The 20286-nt window shown below is 35.5% G+C and overlaps 3 protein-coding genes across 5 annotated transcripts; 2 read left to right on the top strand and 1 right to left on the bottom strand.

Annotated features, from left to right (window-relative positions):
* Positions 1 to 66: 66 nt before the first annotated feature.
* LOC116021599 (U11/U12 small nuclear ribonucleoprotein 48 kDa protein) lies at positions 67 to 4381 on the bottom strand. 3 transcript variants are annotated; one of them, XR_004099032.1, is made up of 5 exons: positions 2911 to 4381; positions 1629 to 1746; positions 1238 to 1345; positions 287 to 1041; positions 67 to 177 (listed from the first exon to the last, which is right to left on the bottom strand). XR_004099032.1 is itself a non-coding variant. In XM_031262036.1 (5 exons), the coding sequence occupies exons 1-4, from the start codon at positions 4317 to 4319 to the stop codon at positions 406 to 408; spliced, it is 2271 nt and encodes a 756-aa protein (XP_031117896.1). In that variant the 5' UTR covers positions 4320 to 4381; the 3' UTR covers positions 67 to 177; positions 398 to 405. The 3 variants fall into 3 exon arrangements, 2 of the variants coding, with proteins under 2 accessions (XP_031117896.1, XP_031117895.1); XM_031262036.1 differs by having other exon boundaries at positions 398 to 1041; XM_031262035.1 differs by having other exon boundaries at positions 67 to 1041.
* Positions 4382 to 9063: 4682 nt separating this feature from the next.
* On the top strand, positions 9064 to 9866 carry LOC116021691 (dehydration-responsive element-binding protein 2D-like). Its single transcript, XM_031262156.1, has one exon. It carries the CDS (start codon positions 9108 to 9110, stop codon positions 9780 to 9782), a length of 675 nt encoding a protein of 224 aa, XP_031118016.1. The 5' UTR covers positions 9064 to 9107; the 3' UTR covers positions 9783 to 9866.
* A 4257-nt stretch (positions 9867 to 14123) lies between these two features.
* Positions 14124 to 18293, top strand: LOC116021689 (GDSL esterase/lipase At5g33370-like). The gene is made up of 5 exons (XM_031262155.1): positions 14124 to 14454; positions 15037 to 15164; positions 15296 to 15538; positions 17181 to 17433; positions 17863 to 18293. Exons 1-5 carry the CDS (start codon positions 14199 to 14201, stop codon positions 18093 to 18095), a joined length of 1113 nt encoding a protein of 370 aa, XP_031118015.1. The 5' UTR covers positions 14124 to 14198; the 3' UTR covers positions 18096 to 18293.
* Positions 18294 to 20286: the final 1993 nt, after the last annotated feature.

Below are 20286 nucleotides of genomic sequence, written 5' to 3'. Positions count from 1 at the left end.
AAAAAATAACCAAAAAAAAAAAAAAAAAAAAAAAAAGACAGAAATCTCCTTTTTGGGAAGAGAAGGTAACAATGAAAAGAAACTTAACTATAAGCAATAATAGAATAATCATTTTAAGGATACAGAGGAGGATACAGATGTAGATGAAACTGCAGAAACCTGTTTGTTTCACTTCTACTGCGAGTTTTTAAGAGAAAACGGGCCAAAGAAAAAATGTAATTAGTTTTATCTCTGAAAAAGAACGATAAAAAGAGGTATTCAGGACAATTCCTGCCATAATACTTACCCCACTGGAGGAAGAACCACTCAGACTTTAACAATCTTAATCTTTACTTTTTGTGGAAACCAGTCTCATCATAACAGCAATTCAGCAAATGATCTCATCCACCCAACTTACCATGACAGTTAGACGTTATCTTCGTAGATATCATGAGATTCTGAAGGATTATATCTGTCCTCGAACTCATTGCGTCTATGATCCTGGTATGTTTCCCTTCGCCTCCGTTTTCCAGGGTCTAAATTACGCTCAATTCTCTCTCTGTGAGGACTCTTACGATCATGTGATTTTTGGTGTTTTCTACTGGAGCTGTGAGAAAAATCTTCTTTATACGCTTCTCGATCATCATGCTTCCTCCGTACACTTGCTTGTTTGCTTGTATAGGTACTGCTTTGTAGCCTGTCTGGGCTTCTAGAATAATCCCGCCTGCTACGCCCATTTTTCCCAACACTTCTATCTGCAACTACAGTTCCATGAGAGTGACGAGATCTATCTCGAGTGCTCTCTTTGGAAGAGTCATCTCTGAAGTCTGATGATTGGGCTTCTCTATGAGAATGAAATCCTTTCATATAGTGATGTGACTGTTCCCTCATTAAAGATGAGTCCACTTTATTTTTATTGGACTTTCCATCATCTCTGTAAAGACCTTGCATTGAAGAATTTCCTGAGATAGAAGCTTGCGCCTCTTCTCCTTTTGTTAAGCAATCAACTCCACCTGCTTGCCTAATATCCTCCATGTATTCCTCTATTATATCCCTCATAACCTAACAGATATGGGTATAACCCACAGGAAATGAATCCATGAGAATAGAGCAAAGGAATTGGACAAATTAAGATGCACAAACAAGAGGAAGTTCAGTAGCTTAATGCAGCACCAGTAGCCATTGGAAATTTTGGCATGAGACTCCAAACTTTGTTTCTCTATAACAACAGGAACAGTGGTGTGAAATCAAATATTACCTGGGTAGTTGACCGCTTCACTTTCTTGCCACGATATGACATTCGCCTGCGCTTGTAATCCCTTTCCTCAGCTAACAATTCCTCTCTTGTCTTCATTTTATTTGTTTCCTGGTAATAACGAGAAGAATGGAATTACAAAAAAAGAGTGATGTATGTTCTACACCGTCACACACTACTTTATAATTTCTAGTAGTGGTGCGGTTTAAAAGAAAATAAATAAATAACTAGGGTAGCAAAATCCTGACTTTTATAATCACTTTACTGCTCTATTATGCAATGCCTTATGTTTTTCTCATCTTAGGTGTGGGGTGGAGGTTTGATTTGGAAAGAATGAAAAGTTGCAGTCAATAGTTTACCCATACAATTTACAAGTAACATGGCAATAGCCTACCTGATTATTATGTGACCGCTGCCAAAGAAGCCCATCATGGTCAATTACAGCATTATAGTTGGGCCGTTTCTGCCTCTCCTCATCTGCTCTCTTTGCCACATATGCATGCTCCACGTTTCTAAAGGATAATTTGATTACATGTTATTATCTTGTAAAATGCAAAAGATTTAGCTATTTGCTCAACCTCATGAATAACTAACCATAAGAAAAGAATAGCACATTGCAAATGTTAATGTACACTAGGGAAAAAAGTAACCCAACTGTTGTCAGATTATCAAAACACAGTCAGAATGGTAACACAGAGTTCTTGTCACCGTTAACCAAATTCACTGAAAAAGAAAGGTGAGCTAGATTCTAGAGATCATTATTCTTCTTGTCGATTGTTAAGAGTCCCACATTGATAAAATAAGAGAGAGCATATTGCCAAGAGTTAGACTAGTTAATTAATTGGATTCAGTCTTTGTGTGGTTTGGCCTATGTGGCCCTAGCCCAATCTTATATTATAACATGGTATCAGAACCTGTTCGGGATTTAGTCTTTTAGTGTGGTTTGGCCCATGTGCAATAGTGTAAGAAAAAATTAGAGAATTCATTTGGCTTTCTGCTTTTGCTATTCTGGTTTTGTTGGTCCCAACCCAAGGTGGATAAGTTTATTACTCCATACAAGCTTAATCCACAGGACTAAGAGAAATGTCTCCTCTGAGATGCTGAGCATTTGAAATAAATGCTATTGCAATATCTCCTAAGTTGAGAGTGTATTTAACCCTTATTCTTTTAAGGAGGTTTTCTCCTCGCCCTGTTACCCTAGCCGGCAATGGACAACAAGGAGGTAAACCAGCCTAGGTTACCCATAGCTGACCGGCTCAAACCCAGGGGTTTGAGGATTGAACCTCCAACCTCTCGACTGTAGGTAGAGCACTCTTACTACCTGGGCTGTCCTTACGGACTGTATTTAACCCTTTTTGTCATTATGAAAGGGTGCACATAACATTATCCCCAACTACTTTGACACAAAACCACCCCACTAGTCCATGGAAAATTAGATAAAAGAAACAAAGATACAGAGCAGAGATCATTGACGATTGCCAGTTCCTACCAATGCGTAAGCGCAAAGAAATATGGAACCAAAATGTAAGATAAGGCAAGCAAATGTCTAAAGCAAGTCCAAATCTAAGTACTCCTAATTCATGCATACCATAATTTCCACACATAATCTGATGCATAATGCCATTGCAATAAAATGCTCTGAAATCACCAAGCTATAAACAAGGATGTGAATATACCGTTGGGATACAGAAACTGGCCGCAAGTCCTGCAGCTTTCTGATCTTTCCTTCGAGTATTGATCTTTCGTGCAATGCAGCAACAGCTGCTGCTACTTGAGAAACAGAAACCATGCTTTTACCTAGTGTTCCACCTTCTACATCATTTCTCTTGTTCTCCTTTCTACTTTCATGTGATTTACTACTTTCCAGTGGCTCCTCATGTTCTTTGTTGACTTCATTTAATTCTCGTACCAGTGTAGCTTGTTGAAGTCCAGAAAATAAACAGGATTTCAAAGCATAATCCAAGATGCATTGCCTTAGAATGTTGATTGCAAATAATCTTCCATTCATTTCACCATACAGTACAGATAGCTGGGACGCTAACCACATCAATACTCGAACTAAGATGGGGCATTCAAGCCTCCTATCACTCGAAGCTGATTCCTTATCGCCTTCTTGTTTCCCAGTTGCATTAGCTAACCCAACAGATTCACTGACAATAGCTTTCAAACACAGCTTACACAACAAAACTATATGATTGCTCATTGCCTCATCAATCACTACACCATACTTAGGTGAATTGGCAATCAACCACGCTGGCAAAGAACACAAACTACTCATTTCTAGCCGCAGTATAGCCCGGAGGATTCTATACGAATAGCTGCAAGGATAATCATTCCATGAATGAACTTCAACCCTAATGGCGTATATTTCAGAAGGAAGAAGCTGAGTACGGCCAACAGGAAGCTCCTTCAGATCTATAGAACAGTTTTCCGCGGAATTGGAACAATGAGACAATAAGAAACCGGGCAAAATGAGCATTGGAGGGGACGGATCCTTGCCAGGGAAGCTTACAACACCGGGACAATTAGCGTAGAAGAAACTATCCTGGTCATGATCGAAGTAGCTTTCGAGAGAGAAGCATAGCTCGGCTTGGGGATCGTGGAGAGGATGAGTGAATTGGACATCGTTGCCCTGCGCAGAGGAGCGGAGCGTATGGGGGTAGCGTCGGGACTGAATTAGGGAATCCAAGGAAGCAGATGAAGAGGAAGGCAGGCAATGGAGAGTGTGGTGGAATAGCGAGGGAGGAGGGAGACGGTGAGTAGGGTTGAAAGGGCAAGGGATGAGAGTAGCCGCCGAGGGAGCGGACGCGGCCGGGAGTATACTGGAGAGAGAATCGAGAGTGGTTTGAGATAGGCGGAGGAGAGAAGTGAGGGCGGAGAGGGCGGCGGGGATATCAGACGCCGCCGCGGCGGCGGGAGGGATGTGGAAGCCGGGAGAGAAGAAAATGCGAGGTGCGGAATTGGTGGCCGGCGGCGGGGGATTAAAGCCTGTAGAGGAAGGCGGTGCCGGAGGCAGCAGATGAAAGCTTGCAGCGGGCGGCGGCGGCTGAAGCGGAGGAGGACGCGGAGGCGCAGAAGGGTTCATCTTTCCCCTTTCGACTGCAAGCGTGAAGCTTCGTGACTTGTTGTCTATGGCTGAAAAATGCACGAATAGTAGCGAAGGAGGACTCGGATGAAAGTATTCTAAAATGTAAACACTTCAAGTGCAATATCAGGAAGAAGAGGGGTAAATTTTAAAACATGTGGGAAATGCATATCTCATACTTCAAATACAAGAAAATCTCCATAGCCTCGTCCACAGTTTTTTTTTTGTTTTATTTTTTAAAGAAAATATAATTATATTAAATACCATCCAACATAAGATCATTACAAAGGAAAAGAAGAGGGTTAACAAACCACTCCAATCGGTTAGACCTCAAAAAGGGTTTCTGAATAATCTTATTTGCAAACTACTTAACAAAAGAGATATTCACTTGCCTAAGTTAGCTCAAAATATCTTTAATAATGTCTAAAATCATAAATCATAATATCAAAAGAAGAAACACTACTAGGAGCACTTAGATTCTAAGCAATGAGGAGTGCATCCTTTTCAATAAGGAACTGAGAGAAGTTATGCTGTTTAACCTGTTTTATTTAACTTAAAGCCTCATGAATTGTCATTGCCTCTGCTTCCTAATTAAGTGAAAAATCACATGTGCTTGGCAAACCCGACACTGTTGTAGTGAATGAGTCAAATTCATCTATAAGAATCCATCCAAATTCCTTTATATTATTAGCCACATCTAACGACGTCTCAACATTGAGTTTAATCCAACATGAGGGAGGTTTTTCCAAATTTGACATAGGATTAAACACTATTGACATGCCCAATGAGTGATTCGGCCATTGCCGCAGCTTTTCAATATGAGAGAAAATACCTAGCTTGTTTTGCAATAAACTTGGCATGATTATTCTAGATCATGTCGTTCCTAACTTATTGAATATGATGATTTAAGTTATTCAACTATTCATTAAAATAAAACAAATAATAGGAAAAAAAAAAGGATTAAATAAGTTTTTCTTTTAAACAATTAGTGTAATTGAGTTCATGGTGAACACGAAGCGTATTGAGTCTACGTGCATTAAACGTTTATTCTCCGTCCTAAGTAATGACTTTAATTTATAGCATGCTTTTGAAGATGTTATAGATGTTCACTTCTCAGGATTCGTGTGAATTACTTTGCTTTTATTCTCCATTGTGTTAAATTTAACAAAAAAAGAATTATGTCAATAACAGATATGACACAAAATTCAAGCAGAAACTTTACAAGACAAATTTTCATAACTATTCATCACTTCGAGCACTTAATGAAAATGCATTGATTAGTATATTAGGAATTTCTCCATTATTATTTGCTAACCGTGTTAAATTAAAGTAGCTTAAAATTTTTTTAAAAAAAAAAAAAAGTAGCTTAAATTTGTTTTAACTTCATTGGCTTGCTTCTCTATAAGTGTATTTGCAATATGATATTTCCTTAAACATTGCAACTTATTCTTCTAAATCCTTTTTACATTTCTTTGACATTTCAATTTTTACATGAATAAGATACTCGATCACCACATATATATATATATATCACTTAAACTTAGCAATGATCTTAAGTTGTTTATATTAACCATATATCCTGGCATCCTGCAAATTAAATACAAATAAATAAGTAAAAAATTAAATTGATATTAACTCATAACTAGAATGCTAGCCTTGATGGATGGATATGATGAATGAGCACAGAAAGCTAGAATGTTAGCCTTGAATTCGACACATTGAGATAATCTTCTTTATTTGAGTTTTGGTGCATGCAAATATGCAATGCATAGCTACGATAAATCCTTTTTTATATATATATTATATTAATTAGAATTTCAGCGCACTGAAATTAAATCATCTTGGTAGATATATATAGCAACAGACACCAATATTATAAGCTTCAAATATGAAGCTATCTAGCTACTATTGCTACCTGTCAACCTCTAACCTCCCACCGCCAACGTGGCCAGCGCTCAGATCAATCAAAAGTTGATATATATCTCATTTAATATTTAACTTTTGAAAACTTATTATTTTGTAGTATCTTATATTTTGTGTCTTAGAATTGTTCTTCATGCATTTTCTCTTTTGGTTGTAAGTTGTAACCCCATTTTGTAGTCTGTATTAAGCTTGGTTTGAACATTAATAATATTTATCAATTTATACAAATCCTAAGTCCTAACGTTCCAATATGACGTGCCTTAGCTGGTGAAAAAGATGACCAATTAACTGAATTAAGTGGCAATGTAATCTACATCAATTAGGCGGTACAACAGAATTATCATAAGATTATACTAAACTAGACAAATAACGAGACAGGTGTAAGTCTAGCTAATTTAATTACTAAGTGGTAAATATTGCAATTCACTTTCCCGCCCTACCCCAATCTCCTGATATTGAGCACTCCGAACCGAAGTAGTCGCCCTCGGGATGTGATGATAATATATAGGAGTCATGACGTGGATGAATTTGACCATGTATGTTCTGGAGATTTGGGTGACGAAATAATACGGACAATTTTGAGGTTGGACTAGCACGTAGTTACGTTACTCTTTCTATATTTGGGGTCACGGGTGCAATTCCTTTACAACTTAGTCCAAGTGCTAATGTACTTTACATAAAAGGAGAACTACTCATGATATATGGCAATTTTTATTTTGCGTTCAAACACGTTTTTGTTTCCCAAAAAAAAAATATCTCAAAATTCTTTGAGATCATTGTTGCAATTTAAAAAGTTTTTGAATGTATTTTTTAAAAGTAAACGCATTTCAAGACTTGTTAAGAGTAATATTATATGAACTTTCATTTTTCTTCTGAAGTTTTACTCATTGGTAAATGAAAGTGGCACTAGTACAAAATATATCATTCTCGTCGTTTCTAAAAAAGAAAAGACCTTGTCTGTTTTTGTCATAACATGCTCATTATATTGGTTTAGAATATCACAATTTTTATTCATTTTATTTTTAAGTTTTGGTGAAGACATGGTAAATCTGTTCCTATATATGCAATAGTTACAAATGGGTTCAACCAAGATAATGTTGGCAATGACAGAACAAGCTAACTGGAGAGTCATGTTCTACACTCCTGCCACTCAGTCACTCTTTTTTAGACAACTCTATATGTTGTTTTGATTGTACGTACTAATTAAGCGTGATAAGTTGGTTACTTTTAAACATACATTATGAGTGATAGTATTTGATATAGTAATTAACAAAATTCATATTAACAATTTATGTAAGTGTAAATGAAATAGCACGAGTCTCCATCTGCACCTGAAAAAAGAAAAATTTTTAAAAAAAAAAACAGAAAAAAAAAAAGGGCGGGAGTCGTGGGTGGTTGTGAAAGGGTCTTGTATGGAGGCATGCAATAAAGAAGCCAACTTCCACACTCCACAGTTTAGGGATGGAAGGAATATATACACACATGACACAATCTAACTACACCTAACACCTGGCTCTTAAAGGCTCTACCTACGTGACACTTCATGCATTATATTACTATACAACCACCTTAATTAGTTCTTAGCTATATATACTATCTATACGCCGCCGCCGGCCTCCACCAACGCACACTTTCTCTCATCTGCTGCAATATATAACCCCCACCCTAGCTACCACCTTTATATACATGCATGCACATATGCATGTTAGTTAGTTCTTTTAATAATATAATATAATTATATATCAACTTTCTATCCATGCATTGATTCCATTCCCATATGCATACCCTTCTCAATACTGCACGAATATCAACGCTCTGCTTAATTTGTAGTTTTGGTAAAGATGATACATTGATAAAAGACTGTATTGGATGAGGTTGTTACATACATTGAACCTACCTACCCACTTCCATCAATTCAGTATTATATAATTAATATAATCCTCACCGATCAAATCCATGCCTGATAAGATTGTCATCATATCATCATCCCAATGCAAGACAGGCTCGTTCAACGTAACTCTGCATCCAGTTGAATGGTATCATGTGGGACATCCTCAACAATCCAAAAAAACAATATATATATATATATATATATATATATATATATATATATATATATATATAAAATCTAGTAGATTCAGGCAGTTGGTAAGTCAATTGTTAATATAACTGAAAAATAATAAATTTGATTTTTATAATATGTTATGTTAATGAGTTTCGTATCAAAGTATTGTCTAGACTATCTGTACACATATATAACAGGGATTGAAAGTGCTTGAGGTATCTCTTTCATGTCTCAGACAGATTTTCACAGAAGTTTCTGTGTCTCATATAATTAAGTTTTGGCAAATGATAAATGAGCCTTAACACAGACTAATAATGTTTTTGTGAGATATAATTAGTTTAATTTCTTTTGGGGTGAACCCTAACCTACTTTTGAGTCAAAATAGAGTAACGTTTTTAATTTTAAAATTTTGGATCAAAACACCAATTTTAAATGAAAATTAGTCCTCTCACTTGAACAACTTGTGAAGAAAAACTAATAAAATGGAGTGAGGTAAGTGATGAAAATTCAAGAGAAAACAGTTTGCTGAATTTGTGTATATACAATACATATGGATATGTATGTAGCAAAAGCAAAGAAGAAAGCGAAGACAACTAACTAACGTAGGACGGTAAGCGGGAGACAATTGGGGAGCGGAGGTGAGGACACGTGGTGGAGTTCTCCAGTTGTAATATGGACAGGAGTCTCAGATTTCACACATGTCATCTCCCCCTCCACTATAAATCACCATTAACATTAACTCTATGCAACACTCATGCACGATCATATCACCTGAAATTAAGTAACATCATATCATATCCATGGAAGAAAGTAATGGAGACAGTACGATTAACGTTCGAGTCCCGATCGGCAAGAGCGACGTCGTTCCGGGAAAACCCGCAAACACCGGTCCGGTCAAGAAGTCCAACGTGGGCCGGTCGAGGAAAGGCTGCATGAGGGGGAAGGGCGGCCCGGAAAACGCGCTCTGCACTTTCCGGGGCGTCCGGCAGCGGACCTGGGGCAAATGGGTGGCCGAGATCCGCGAGCCCAACCGCGGGGCCCGAGTCTGGCTCGGCACGTTCAACACCGCCCTCGAGGCGGCCCGAGCCTACGACGACGCGGCCCGAAGACTATACGGGCCGTCCGCCAAACTCAACCTCCTCGACGACGCTTCCTCCCCCGGCTCCGCCACCGGCGGCGGCGCCGGATTCAACATCGGCGACGAGCACTACCTATCCTCCTCCCCCGGCTCCTCCGCCACCGCCACCAGCGAAATGTCGGAGGGGAAGGAGTGGTACGCGGAGGAGTGCTCGGTGCTGGACGAAGCCTCCGTTTTCCGGGACCGCGACGGCAAGTATTTGCTGTGGGAGACGCCGGCGCCGAGCTTGCTAGACGAGGAAAACAATAGAGGGTGGCCGGAGTTTCCCAAGGACAACAATGGATTCCATTGCGCCGACGGAAGTCTTGTGACACGTGAGACGTACGCGTATATGTAAGTTCGTATCACGTTAGAGAGATGTATATATAAGTCTTGTATTGGACCTATGTTACATAAAACAGTGTATATATAAGTTATGTGAAATCGTGAGACATGTATATATAAGTCTTGTGTGAGATTTTTACACATGACATGTTTATAAGTCTTGTATGAGACTTCTACATAGTCTCACGTAAGATGTAGTACACTTTTTAAGTGTCTATTTCTATATAGTAATTACTAAGATGGGAAAAAAAGTGTAACATAAAAAAAATTAAATATGATTATGCGAATAGTTTTAGTAGTTGTGGTTACGCATAACACTATGTTAAGTAATAACTTGTGGACTAAGATATTATAATAATTTACGATTTCGCCCCGACCAGCTTGCTTGCTTCTTTTTTTTTTTTTTTTTTTTTTTTTTTTTTTTTTTAATGTTGCTAGTTGCTACTTGCTAGTTTTCTTTTATCCATGGATTTTACGTACTATATGAAGGGTATATTTTTGTAAATAAAATAATAAATTTATTTTTTATTATTTATAAAAATATCATAATTATTCATCATCTAGGTTTAATCATTTACAGATGTTACAAATATGTCATCTGAGCACATGGTGTTTGGCCATTCTTTTTCGTTATAAACGATTTAAAACATTTTTAGAGCACATGGTGTTTGGCTATTCTTTTTCGTTATAAACGATTTAAAACATTTTTATTTATTTTGTGGCGGAGGATCTTTCTTTATTATAGATTCTATTAGAATACAACCATTTCTATTAATTTAAGAATTTAAATTTGCATTTTTAATTTTCTTAATTCGTTGGAAAAAAATTAATAAATTCTTTCTAGTGAAAGTATCTAAAATTAATGCTTCATTTCATTGGGGATAAATATGTCTTATTAATTAGTGGAATGTTGGTTAAAAAGCCTTTTTGGTCTTTAATTATAGATTTATTCACTTTTAATTTTTTTAATTACTAAGTTTAGTTCAGAATATTAAAATATATTTTGATAAAATGAGGATATTAAAATATTTTGAATTTGATTTTTTTTTTCTTAGTACTACTTACTCATATCTATCAAATTTGAGATAGTTAAAAGATTAAAAATGAAAATATTATTATATTTGATAAAATGGAGATATTTAACTTATAGCTAGTTCTTCAATTCCCTTCTCCGATCCTATTCTTTATTAATCTTTATTAATCTGATCATGCGAGCATCCATACAAATTATATATGCAAGATTCAATGGTGTAATTTACAACAAATATATAGAGACTGTTTCAAGTGTAACGTAAACTTGTGAATCTCACACACCATTGAAATGTGAGATTAAAAAATCAAGATGTAAAAAGTGGTCACACACCATTGAAATGTGAGATTAAAAAATCAAGATGTAAAAAGTGGTGCAGCAGTTTTACACCGTTGAGATGTAAGACTGGAAAATCAAGATATAAAGAGTGGTGCAGCGGTTTCACACCGTTGAGATATGAGATTGAAAGATCAAGATACAAATTAAGAGTAGCGCAGCGCAGCTGTGCAGTGATGCGTATCTACCATGCGTATCTACCATATCAAAATCAGTATAAATCATGAGATCAACGGTGCATAATGATACACAAGTTCACATCATGGCATAAATGTAAATTGAAATTAAATCTATATATATATATGTTCCGTGTTATATATATCAATTGTATCAATTTTAATTCTTTTTTTGGAAGGAAAAAGATAATTCAATTCATTAAATCAAAATATCAGCAACAAAAGAGAACGGCGTGACAAGCCACTCACACGGTACTATTGTGTAAATATGGTATGAGATGTAATATCGTGTTATTATGTACATAATTGGGTTATAGTGACGAGTTTACTACACCAATTCAAAAAACAAATAAAAATAAAATAAACTGTGCACATCTTCTGTATTAGATTATACACATTCATGTCAAGCATATTATACTTAAATGACACGTAGTGATTATCTTATATGGAATGTTATAAGATTGAGTTTAAGTAAAAATGATATTAACTTTTTGTACTTTAACACTTTCAAAGAAAGTAGTTATGAACAGATACTACAGTGTTATATGGAATGTTATAAGATTGAGTTTAAGTAAAAATAATATTAACTTTTTGTACTTTAACACTTTCAAAGAAAGTAGTTATGAACAGATACTACAGTGTAATAAAGTCAGTAGTACTCAAAAAAAGAAAAACAAGTTCAGAGAGTATAAATTGGATTAAAAAAAAAAAGATTATACATATTTATCTTCATACCATGAATTTCTACATTAAAACTAATTTACTGGCATCTTCAAAAAAAAAAAAAAAAAAAATAATTTACTGGCGCGTAAGTTAACTTGAAGGGACCCACAACATAATATAATTGAAAGTTACAGGCTGTTTGCAGGGTGGCACTGCAGATTTTGTCCTGGCACGTTGACAAATCATCCATGCATCAATAACAGTTTCATTTTTCGATTTTCAATGTTGACAACCATAAAAATTTAAAGTCAATAAAACATAATGAGTTTGTCAATGAAAAATAGTTAACATTTAAAAAAGATGACTTTTATATTTTAGAGGGAAAGTCATTTTTCATTTGCACCAATAGAACAACCAATCACTTCCAACCGTCATCACGGCCACCACCCACCACCCGCACCCTCATCACTACCAATTAAATTTATGAACAATTCCGACCCACCACCCACCACCCGCACCCTCATCACTACCAATTAAATTTATGAACAATTCCAATTAAAGTAATCGTAGCCTCTAAATTAAGAGGACTATATATCTCCCCAAAATTTAAAAACAAAGAATGAAAAATTTAAATCCCATTTGCAAAAGTTCATACTGGGACTGGTTGAAGAATTAACTTGAAAGCAGCATAAAGTCTCTGGGGGTAGCTGAAATGCAGCCCCACACCATTGATTTACACATGCCATTGTTCAATCCCTTCCTTATTAGGGGCAAACATCTCTAATTCTATATAAAAGCAGTTAAGACTAATTATCCTCGATAAACTCTGCTCATGTATAATAGTTCGATGAGTTCAATTGAGAGACTGAGAGAGTATTCTCGATAAACTCCGCTCATGTGTAATAATTCAATAGGCTAGACTGAGAGGGTTTTGACAACAATCGACCTCGTAACTTTTTAGTATGAGAATCATACTTTATCTACTCGGTCATTTCTTTTAGGTACTTATATATAGACCAATTTCAAATATATATTTGTATGCTAGTATGTTATATGTTTTCCAGATAATTAAGGACATTGTGTGAAAATGCTTTATATGATAATAAAGGCTAGGGTGCTATATAAAGTACTATTCATCATCAATTTGGGGATGGTAGCTAGGAAGGGGGATATACGTACAATTGCCACTTGCAATATCACTTCTTTGATGTGACCTTCATTTATAGCCTACATAGCATTTTCACAATTTAATTGACAAAGTATCTTTGTAATCAACATCAAAAATTAATTACACTAGTCATATATACTCTTTATATGATAATAATGGTAAGGGAATTCATCGATAGAGCAAAATACATGGAAGTCTTAATTTTGTGGACAATATTGGTGTGGTATGTTATGACCTCTTTTTTTTTTTTTGCAAAACAATATATACAGTTCTAATAGTCAATGATTTGAACGAAATTTAAAATCTAAAACTTAAGTATCAATATTACTATATAGTGGAGAGAACATTTATGTGATTTACTATTCTTTTAAAGCACATAACATGGGAGTAATGGCACATTTAACTACCATAGTACCATGCACTAAAAACTCACAAGTTATTGCTGCATCCGTCGGTCCACGTACTCCACTGGATCATATGACTATACAATATTTACTTGAAGCAACTAACCTGCCAGCCTGCCACGCACTTCAATTTATTCCTTTTTCTCTGGGTGATCGTATGATAGGAAAAATTCACAATCATTATTTGAGAATGTGCATTAGGTATATTTTATCTTGTGATCCTAACCAACAAACGACTACATAGAGTTAAACAAGTCTAGTTTATCCATATCTGATCATCTCAAACTATGAAATTCAATAGTTTGCTTTCAATTCACTGAAAGATTAACTTGAAATTTTATAGTTACTAAGCCAACAATTTGACCAATTTGGATGAGTTGCCCGATTCCTGTTTCTCTGTCTCTTTGATCGGCTATTGTATGAATCTTAAAATAACAACCACCCATCCAGTTTTAGAAAACCAGAAGGATTTACTGCAACATTGAATTCTCTGATCTGTTTGATCAGAGTGGTCCATATATGTCACTGCCCAGTTATCATTTTGGTGCTTATATATTCAAGAGAAGACTCCTCAGTTCTTCATCACACTTACAGATCCTAGCTTTAGCTTCACAATTTTTGTTAGTTGTATACTTGTATAGTAGCTAGGATAATGAGTTCCTCATCCGGTTGTTGTTCTTGGTTGCCCAATCCTGGTATCCTCGGCCTGCTGGCTTTCACAGTAGTGTTTTTTGGTCGGGCAGAGTGTCGGGCGTTCTTCGTTTTCGGAGACTCCCTGGTCGATAATGGCAACAACAACTACCTGGCCACCACTGCCCGCGCCGACGGCCCGCCTTACGGCATCGACTACCCCACCCATCGAGCCACCGGCCGCTTTTCTAATGGCCTCAACATTCCAGATATCATTAGTACGTTATTGCATGCTATTACATTTTTCTATAATATATATATACATTATGTTGCCCACCCTAAAGGATATAAATCCAAGTAGTCTAAGCAGTATTTCAGTCCGTCCTTATTGTTGACTCTGCACACAATGAATTAAGCTCCATCAATTTAGGAGCCTAATTTCTAATCTAAGAAGCCCAAGGGCCTAAAGTCCAACTTATTGGGAATCCCTAACTTCAAGATGTTGTTTGTGGCAGTCAAATCCTCACTCAGCTGTTGGATGGCCTACCACTTTTTTTGAGTGAGGTGGAAACCCGCCATCACTAACTAACCCAATGCATGTGTGTGCATTGTGTAAATCTTACCTTGTGATCCTAGCCTCCAATGGGTCACAATGAGGTAATAGTTGACTGGCCCAAGCTAAGTCCGTCAATAGGTGGTTATAGTTCAAAGTTAAACTTATAATCTTATAATTATAAAGTCAGTAGTCTGATCAGCTTAACTGAGTGTCCGAGTTGTCCATTATTACATATTTTAATCCTAACTCTTCATGCATGCAACATCTATCATAACAGTTTCTTATTTTTTGTAAAACAAAAAAGGTGAGCGATTGGGGATGGAGCCAACGTTGCCATGTCTGAGTCCAGATCTAAAGGGAGAGAAGCTTCTTGTCGGAGCCAACTTCGCTTCCGCCGGCGTCGGAATCCTCAATGACACCGGCGTTCAGTTTGTATGTTCATCCCATCCATCTCAAATTGATTTCTCGATCATAAATCTGCAATTACTATCTGAATGTGTAAGCGCCATTATAGAAATTTGAAATTAAGGATGCATATATGCATGTGTGGTTTTAATTTGCAGATGAATATAATCAGAATTGGGAATCAGCTGGATTATTTTCAAGAATATCAGAGGCGGGTGAGCGATCTGATCGGCGCGGCTGATGCCAAGCAGCTGGTTAACAAGGCCCTGGTGCTCATCACTCTCGGCGGCAACGATTTCGTCAACAACTACTACTTGGTGCCCTTCTCCGCCAGATCTCGCCAGTTCACTATTCCCGAATACGTTCCCTTTCTCATTTCCGAGTATCGCAAAATTCTTCAGGTTAACTCTCATCCCCCATACATTATTATTTTTATTACTATTGCCCACAAAAATTTAAAATAGATAATCCCCGGCCCAAAAGTCCCACATTATAACCTGATAAGATTATAGAAGATAATTTTTTATTAACGTATTAATTGGAAGGACGATTAGTGTCTCGTGCTCATAATGAGTCCTGGTGTGAAATTTCAACATGCTAACCTAAAAAGCACTAACTTGCTAATAAACATTTGAATTTAGAATTCAATTAAATATTTTAGTTGATTTAGTTTTTTATTTAAGGATTGAATTGTTCGTTTGACTTTAATTTAACATTTTTTTCCAATATTATATACTATGTAATGAATTGTAGACATGACAAAAATGATGAAACTATTAAGGAAATGCATGCTTGTACGTTGTGGGTTGGTGTGGAAGGCAGAGAATTAAATGGTTCCTGTTTCACTTCACCATTAAAGCTCTCAACTCCTTCACCAACTATATGCATTTAAATGGTTCCTGAGACACAATTTAATGTCCCACCGGCTATATATGTACGACACCAACACAAATATATTAGAATTTTTTTAAATGTTTTGTGACAATTACATTTTAAATTCTGAATTTTGTCAATTTAATAGTAAATATTTGTGTTAGGTGACAAACATAATGAGACATAAAAGTATTAGATACAATTGTCAGAGGACACTCTGATTTTTTGTTCCTTTAATTATTAACTACGTGTTCTTAGCTTAAACTAGTTAAGCCATCACCAACTATATTCTTTATTTTGTGAGCCAATTTTCCCGATCTCCTATTTTTTCTCCATCCCCCATCCCTCCCCCTCTTTTTTTTTAAACCTTTTTGAGACTGATGTAATTTCCTTTTTAAAATAATAATAATGATAAATGGTGTGAACATCATTAAATGATGTTCACACTTTCAACATTTAATGTTGTTTTGACCATAAATCTCTCTCTGGAACATATATGCTTCTCTCCCCTCCAACACATAATCTCCCTTCTTTCTCCTCCCATCGGAGATGCCCTTAGATCGTGCCTTGAAAATCGAAATTAGTAATCGAGTGAGAGAAACATGACTCTTATACTTGGATGGTCATGAGTTAGGTTCTTTTTAACACCATCCAAATCCAATCAATTGCACAAGATCTTCCTACAATGATTTATCTCTCTTGTGTGATTTGTATACTATTACAGAGTATGATTTACCTGATCCAATCAATCACATAAGATTTTCTTAATGTGATTTGCAGACTATTACAACGGAGTAGGATTTACATAATCTAGCCAGTTGTATAAGATTTTTCGTAATACAATTTACGTCTCTGATGTGATTCACGTAGTATATTATACAAAAATAGGCTTACTTCGTGCACACTTTTAAATTGTGACTAAGAATTTCTCAATAGTAAAATTTACCCTAGTATACTATCGTGTAGGAACTACATATTTCATTCATAACTCAAAACTAGTCAAATCATGGGTTCACTACTTTAAGTCTTTAAGATAATAATATATACACAATCATACTCTAACACTAAAAATTTAGGAAATATATATATTTCATAGTTTGGTTGAAAGAACATTTACTATAGACTCACCATTTTTATTTTTATTTTTATTTTTTAAATTTTATTTTGCAGAGACTATATGATATGGGAGCTAGAAGGGTAATTGTTACAGGAACCGGACCAATTGGGTGTGTACCTGCGGAGCTGGCTCAGAGGAGCCGAGCCGGGGAGTGTGCTGTTGATTTGATGCGCGCCGCTGCCTTGTTCAACCCCCAGCTGACCCAAATGTTAGCCGAGCTCAACAGTGAGCTCAAAGCCGATGTTTTTATAGCCGCTAACACTTACAATATGCACATGGACTTCATCTTCAACCCTCAGGCATTTGGTACTTTCACTCAATCCATCTTAATTTATTTCTTCTAAATCCTAATACATTATAACTTACCATAATACTACTCCGTATTAACTTTAAAAATCAGTTTTACAAATTATAAGGAACTTTAAATAAAATAAATGAATCTTGTGGTCTAGTGGCACCCGTTGTCCCGGTTAACACTCTCACATGGATGATGGGAGTGGGTTCGAGCCTCAGTGGAGGGCAACGTTGTTGAGTAGGTGATTTTTGAAAAAAATTACTTCAAAGACAATTGAGGGTGTGAAAAGTGACGGCATGCATAATTGAAGGATGAAAAGTATTATTATATTTTACTATAATTAAACGATGAAAATTGTCTCTCATAAAATTTTGAGATATCTGTTTTGGCGGGAGGCTTCAAATTCCTCATGTTTTAAGTACGTGTTTGGAGTGTTACAGGATTTGTGACTTCAAAAGTGGCATGTTGTGGGCAAGGACCATACAACGGAATAGGACTGTGCACTCAGGCATCAAACTTATGCCCGAACAGGGATATATATGCGTTTTGGGATCCATTCCATCCATCAGAAAAGGCAAACAGGATAATTGTGGAGGGGATCTTCGCTGGCTCCCCCCAGTACATGCACCCAATGAACCTCAGCACCATCATGGAATTGGATTCTAGGACCTAATTAATTAGTTAATAAATATATTGTAATGGTACTGTTATTTTTTTTTCGGGCAATTGTTGTTTTCTTGAATTGTCATTATATTATAGCTAGAGGACATGCATATGGTGCTTTTTAGTTAATTTGTATTCCTTAAAATCATGATTTTAGTCCATATATTTGATGTTTAATCGGGATTGCAATAAACAAATATTTATTTTATGTTTAAGTCTTTACTAAAATTTGCCAATTTTTTTGCTAACAAATGACAATCTCACTTGAAATATTCTAATTACATTGGCCTCACTCTTTTTTACTGCTCTCCGTAATGGGATTCACAATCTTATTGGCCTCACATTTTTTTTTTTAACTGCTCCCCTATAATGAAATACACAACCTTCTCTTTGCAGATATCGTTGGGAGTAGCTTCTTCACAATATTTATATTCGCAAATTATTTATATTCTGTAGTTTTTTTTTTTTATTACCCAAATGTTATTTATAAATAAAATAAACAAAGGCCCACTAAATGCCATCAAAGTAAAGGCCCAAATGCCTAACAAATATTAGTAAGATCCACGTCAACATGTGTGTTAACTAATGACAAATTGACACATCATTATTTTACATAATAAAGTAAAAGTTATCATTAAGTTAATGTTTCATTCCAAATTAATATTTTATGACTCATTTTCACTATACTTTCAAATAATGATGCATCAACTTATTTTTAGTTGAGTCACAAGCTAACATGGTATGCTAATGATATTTAATCATATCTCTTTACTCATTATTGAAATGACACGTTTTAATTAATCTTCAAAACAATTGGTCACAATTGTTAGTCACCTAATTTTCTTTCTCAATAAAATTGGGATGTCAAGAAAGAATGAGTTTTACCCTTCGGAGTATACTATTTGAATTGTAATTCCCTCATAAATATCATCAATAGAACACAAAATGAAAAATAGTCAAACATGCGCATAAACTTCATATGAAAAGTTAATTATACCTTGAATTTTTAATTTTAAAAGTTACAATTATGTCCATCAATATACTATTTTCATGTATCGAAGATCACAAACCAATTTTTGACATGTAATAGTCAGTCACCACAGTTCAGATAAAAATCAAACAATGCTCTGGTGATCGTCAATCTACCACCGAAGAAGGCGACCAAGGCAAATCGGTGACCGTCATACAACAATGTCATCGGACTTAGTCGGATTTTTGCCGAAACTATAGTAACTTGCTATTATAGGTCAATAACGGGTTTGCGAGCTTTGATGCATGAAAATAACATGTTGATTAATTTAATTGCAACTTTTAAAAGTTCGTGGGTTTAATTGATTTTTTTGTATAAAGTTTAGGGACATATTTTACCCATGTGACAAAATTCCAAGTTGTCAATTAATCCAAAATAGCTTGCGGTAAAAGATCAGACCATTAAGTTTGAGGTTCAAATTTAACAATATAAAATGAAATAATTTCAAAAAAGAGTTAATTTCATTTTTGATCCTAGATTTATAGGTGGTAATCCACTTTTAGTTCTTTTTTTTCAAAACACCATTTTTTGGTCATAGTATTATTGTGGCATGATCATTTTTGGTCCTCCGTCAACAAAATCGTTGAAATATCGTAAAATACAAGGACATTTTGATCTTTTTTTTTAATACAAAGTGGGTTGAGCCGATATACTTTTATTTTTATTTTTTTGAAACAAATTCATAATTGAAGACCTAACACACTTGTATTTTACGAAAGTTAAACGATTTTGTTGATGAATTGAAGGACCAAAAATGGTCATGTCACAATAATACTATGACCACAAGGGGATGCTTTGAATAAAAATGACTAAAAATGGATTGTCATATATAAATCTATGACAAAAAATAGAATTAATTCTTTTAAAAAATAAGTAAGGAATTAATCAGGGCAACCATTATTGATGTGCCATTATTTTCACCGTGATGGTGCCATTATTTGAACTGTTATGAAGAGCCTGAAAATTCTGGTCTAACATATATAATGCACACATTATATATGGTTATTAGGCTATGGATAAATGCTGTACAAATATTTGTTGAGATCTTTAACCACCCACTGCACAACCGTTCCCCTGGTCACTTAGCCTCAATCCATTGTTTTTTTTTTTTTTTTTTTTTTTTTTTTTTTTTTTTTTAAATGACGAGGGAAACTGGTAGTTATTATTTAGA

The sequence above is a fragment of the Ipomoea triloba genome, chromosome 6 (assembly GCF_003576645.1).
Source record: "Ipomoea triloba cultivar NCNSP0323 chromosome 6, ASM357664v1".
Classification (NCBI taxonomy): domain Eukaryota; kingdom Viridiplantae; phylum Streptophyta; class Magnoliopsida; order Solanales; family Convolvulaceae; genus Ipomoea; species Ipomoea triloba.
Note: the sequence above shows the minus strand (reverse complement) of the source record. Positions and strands in the feature narration are given on the sequence as shown.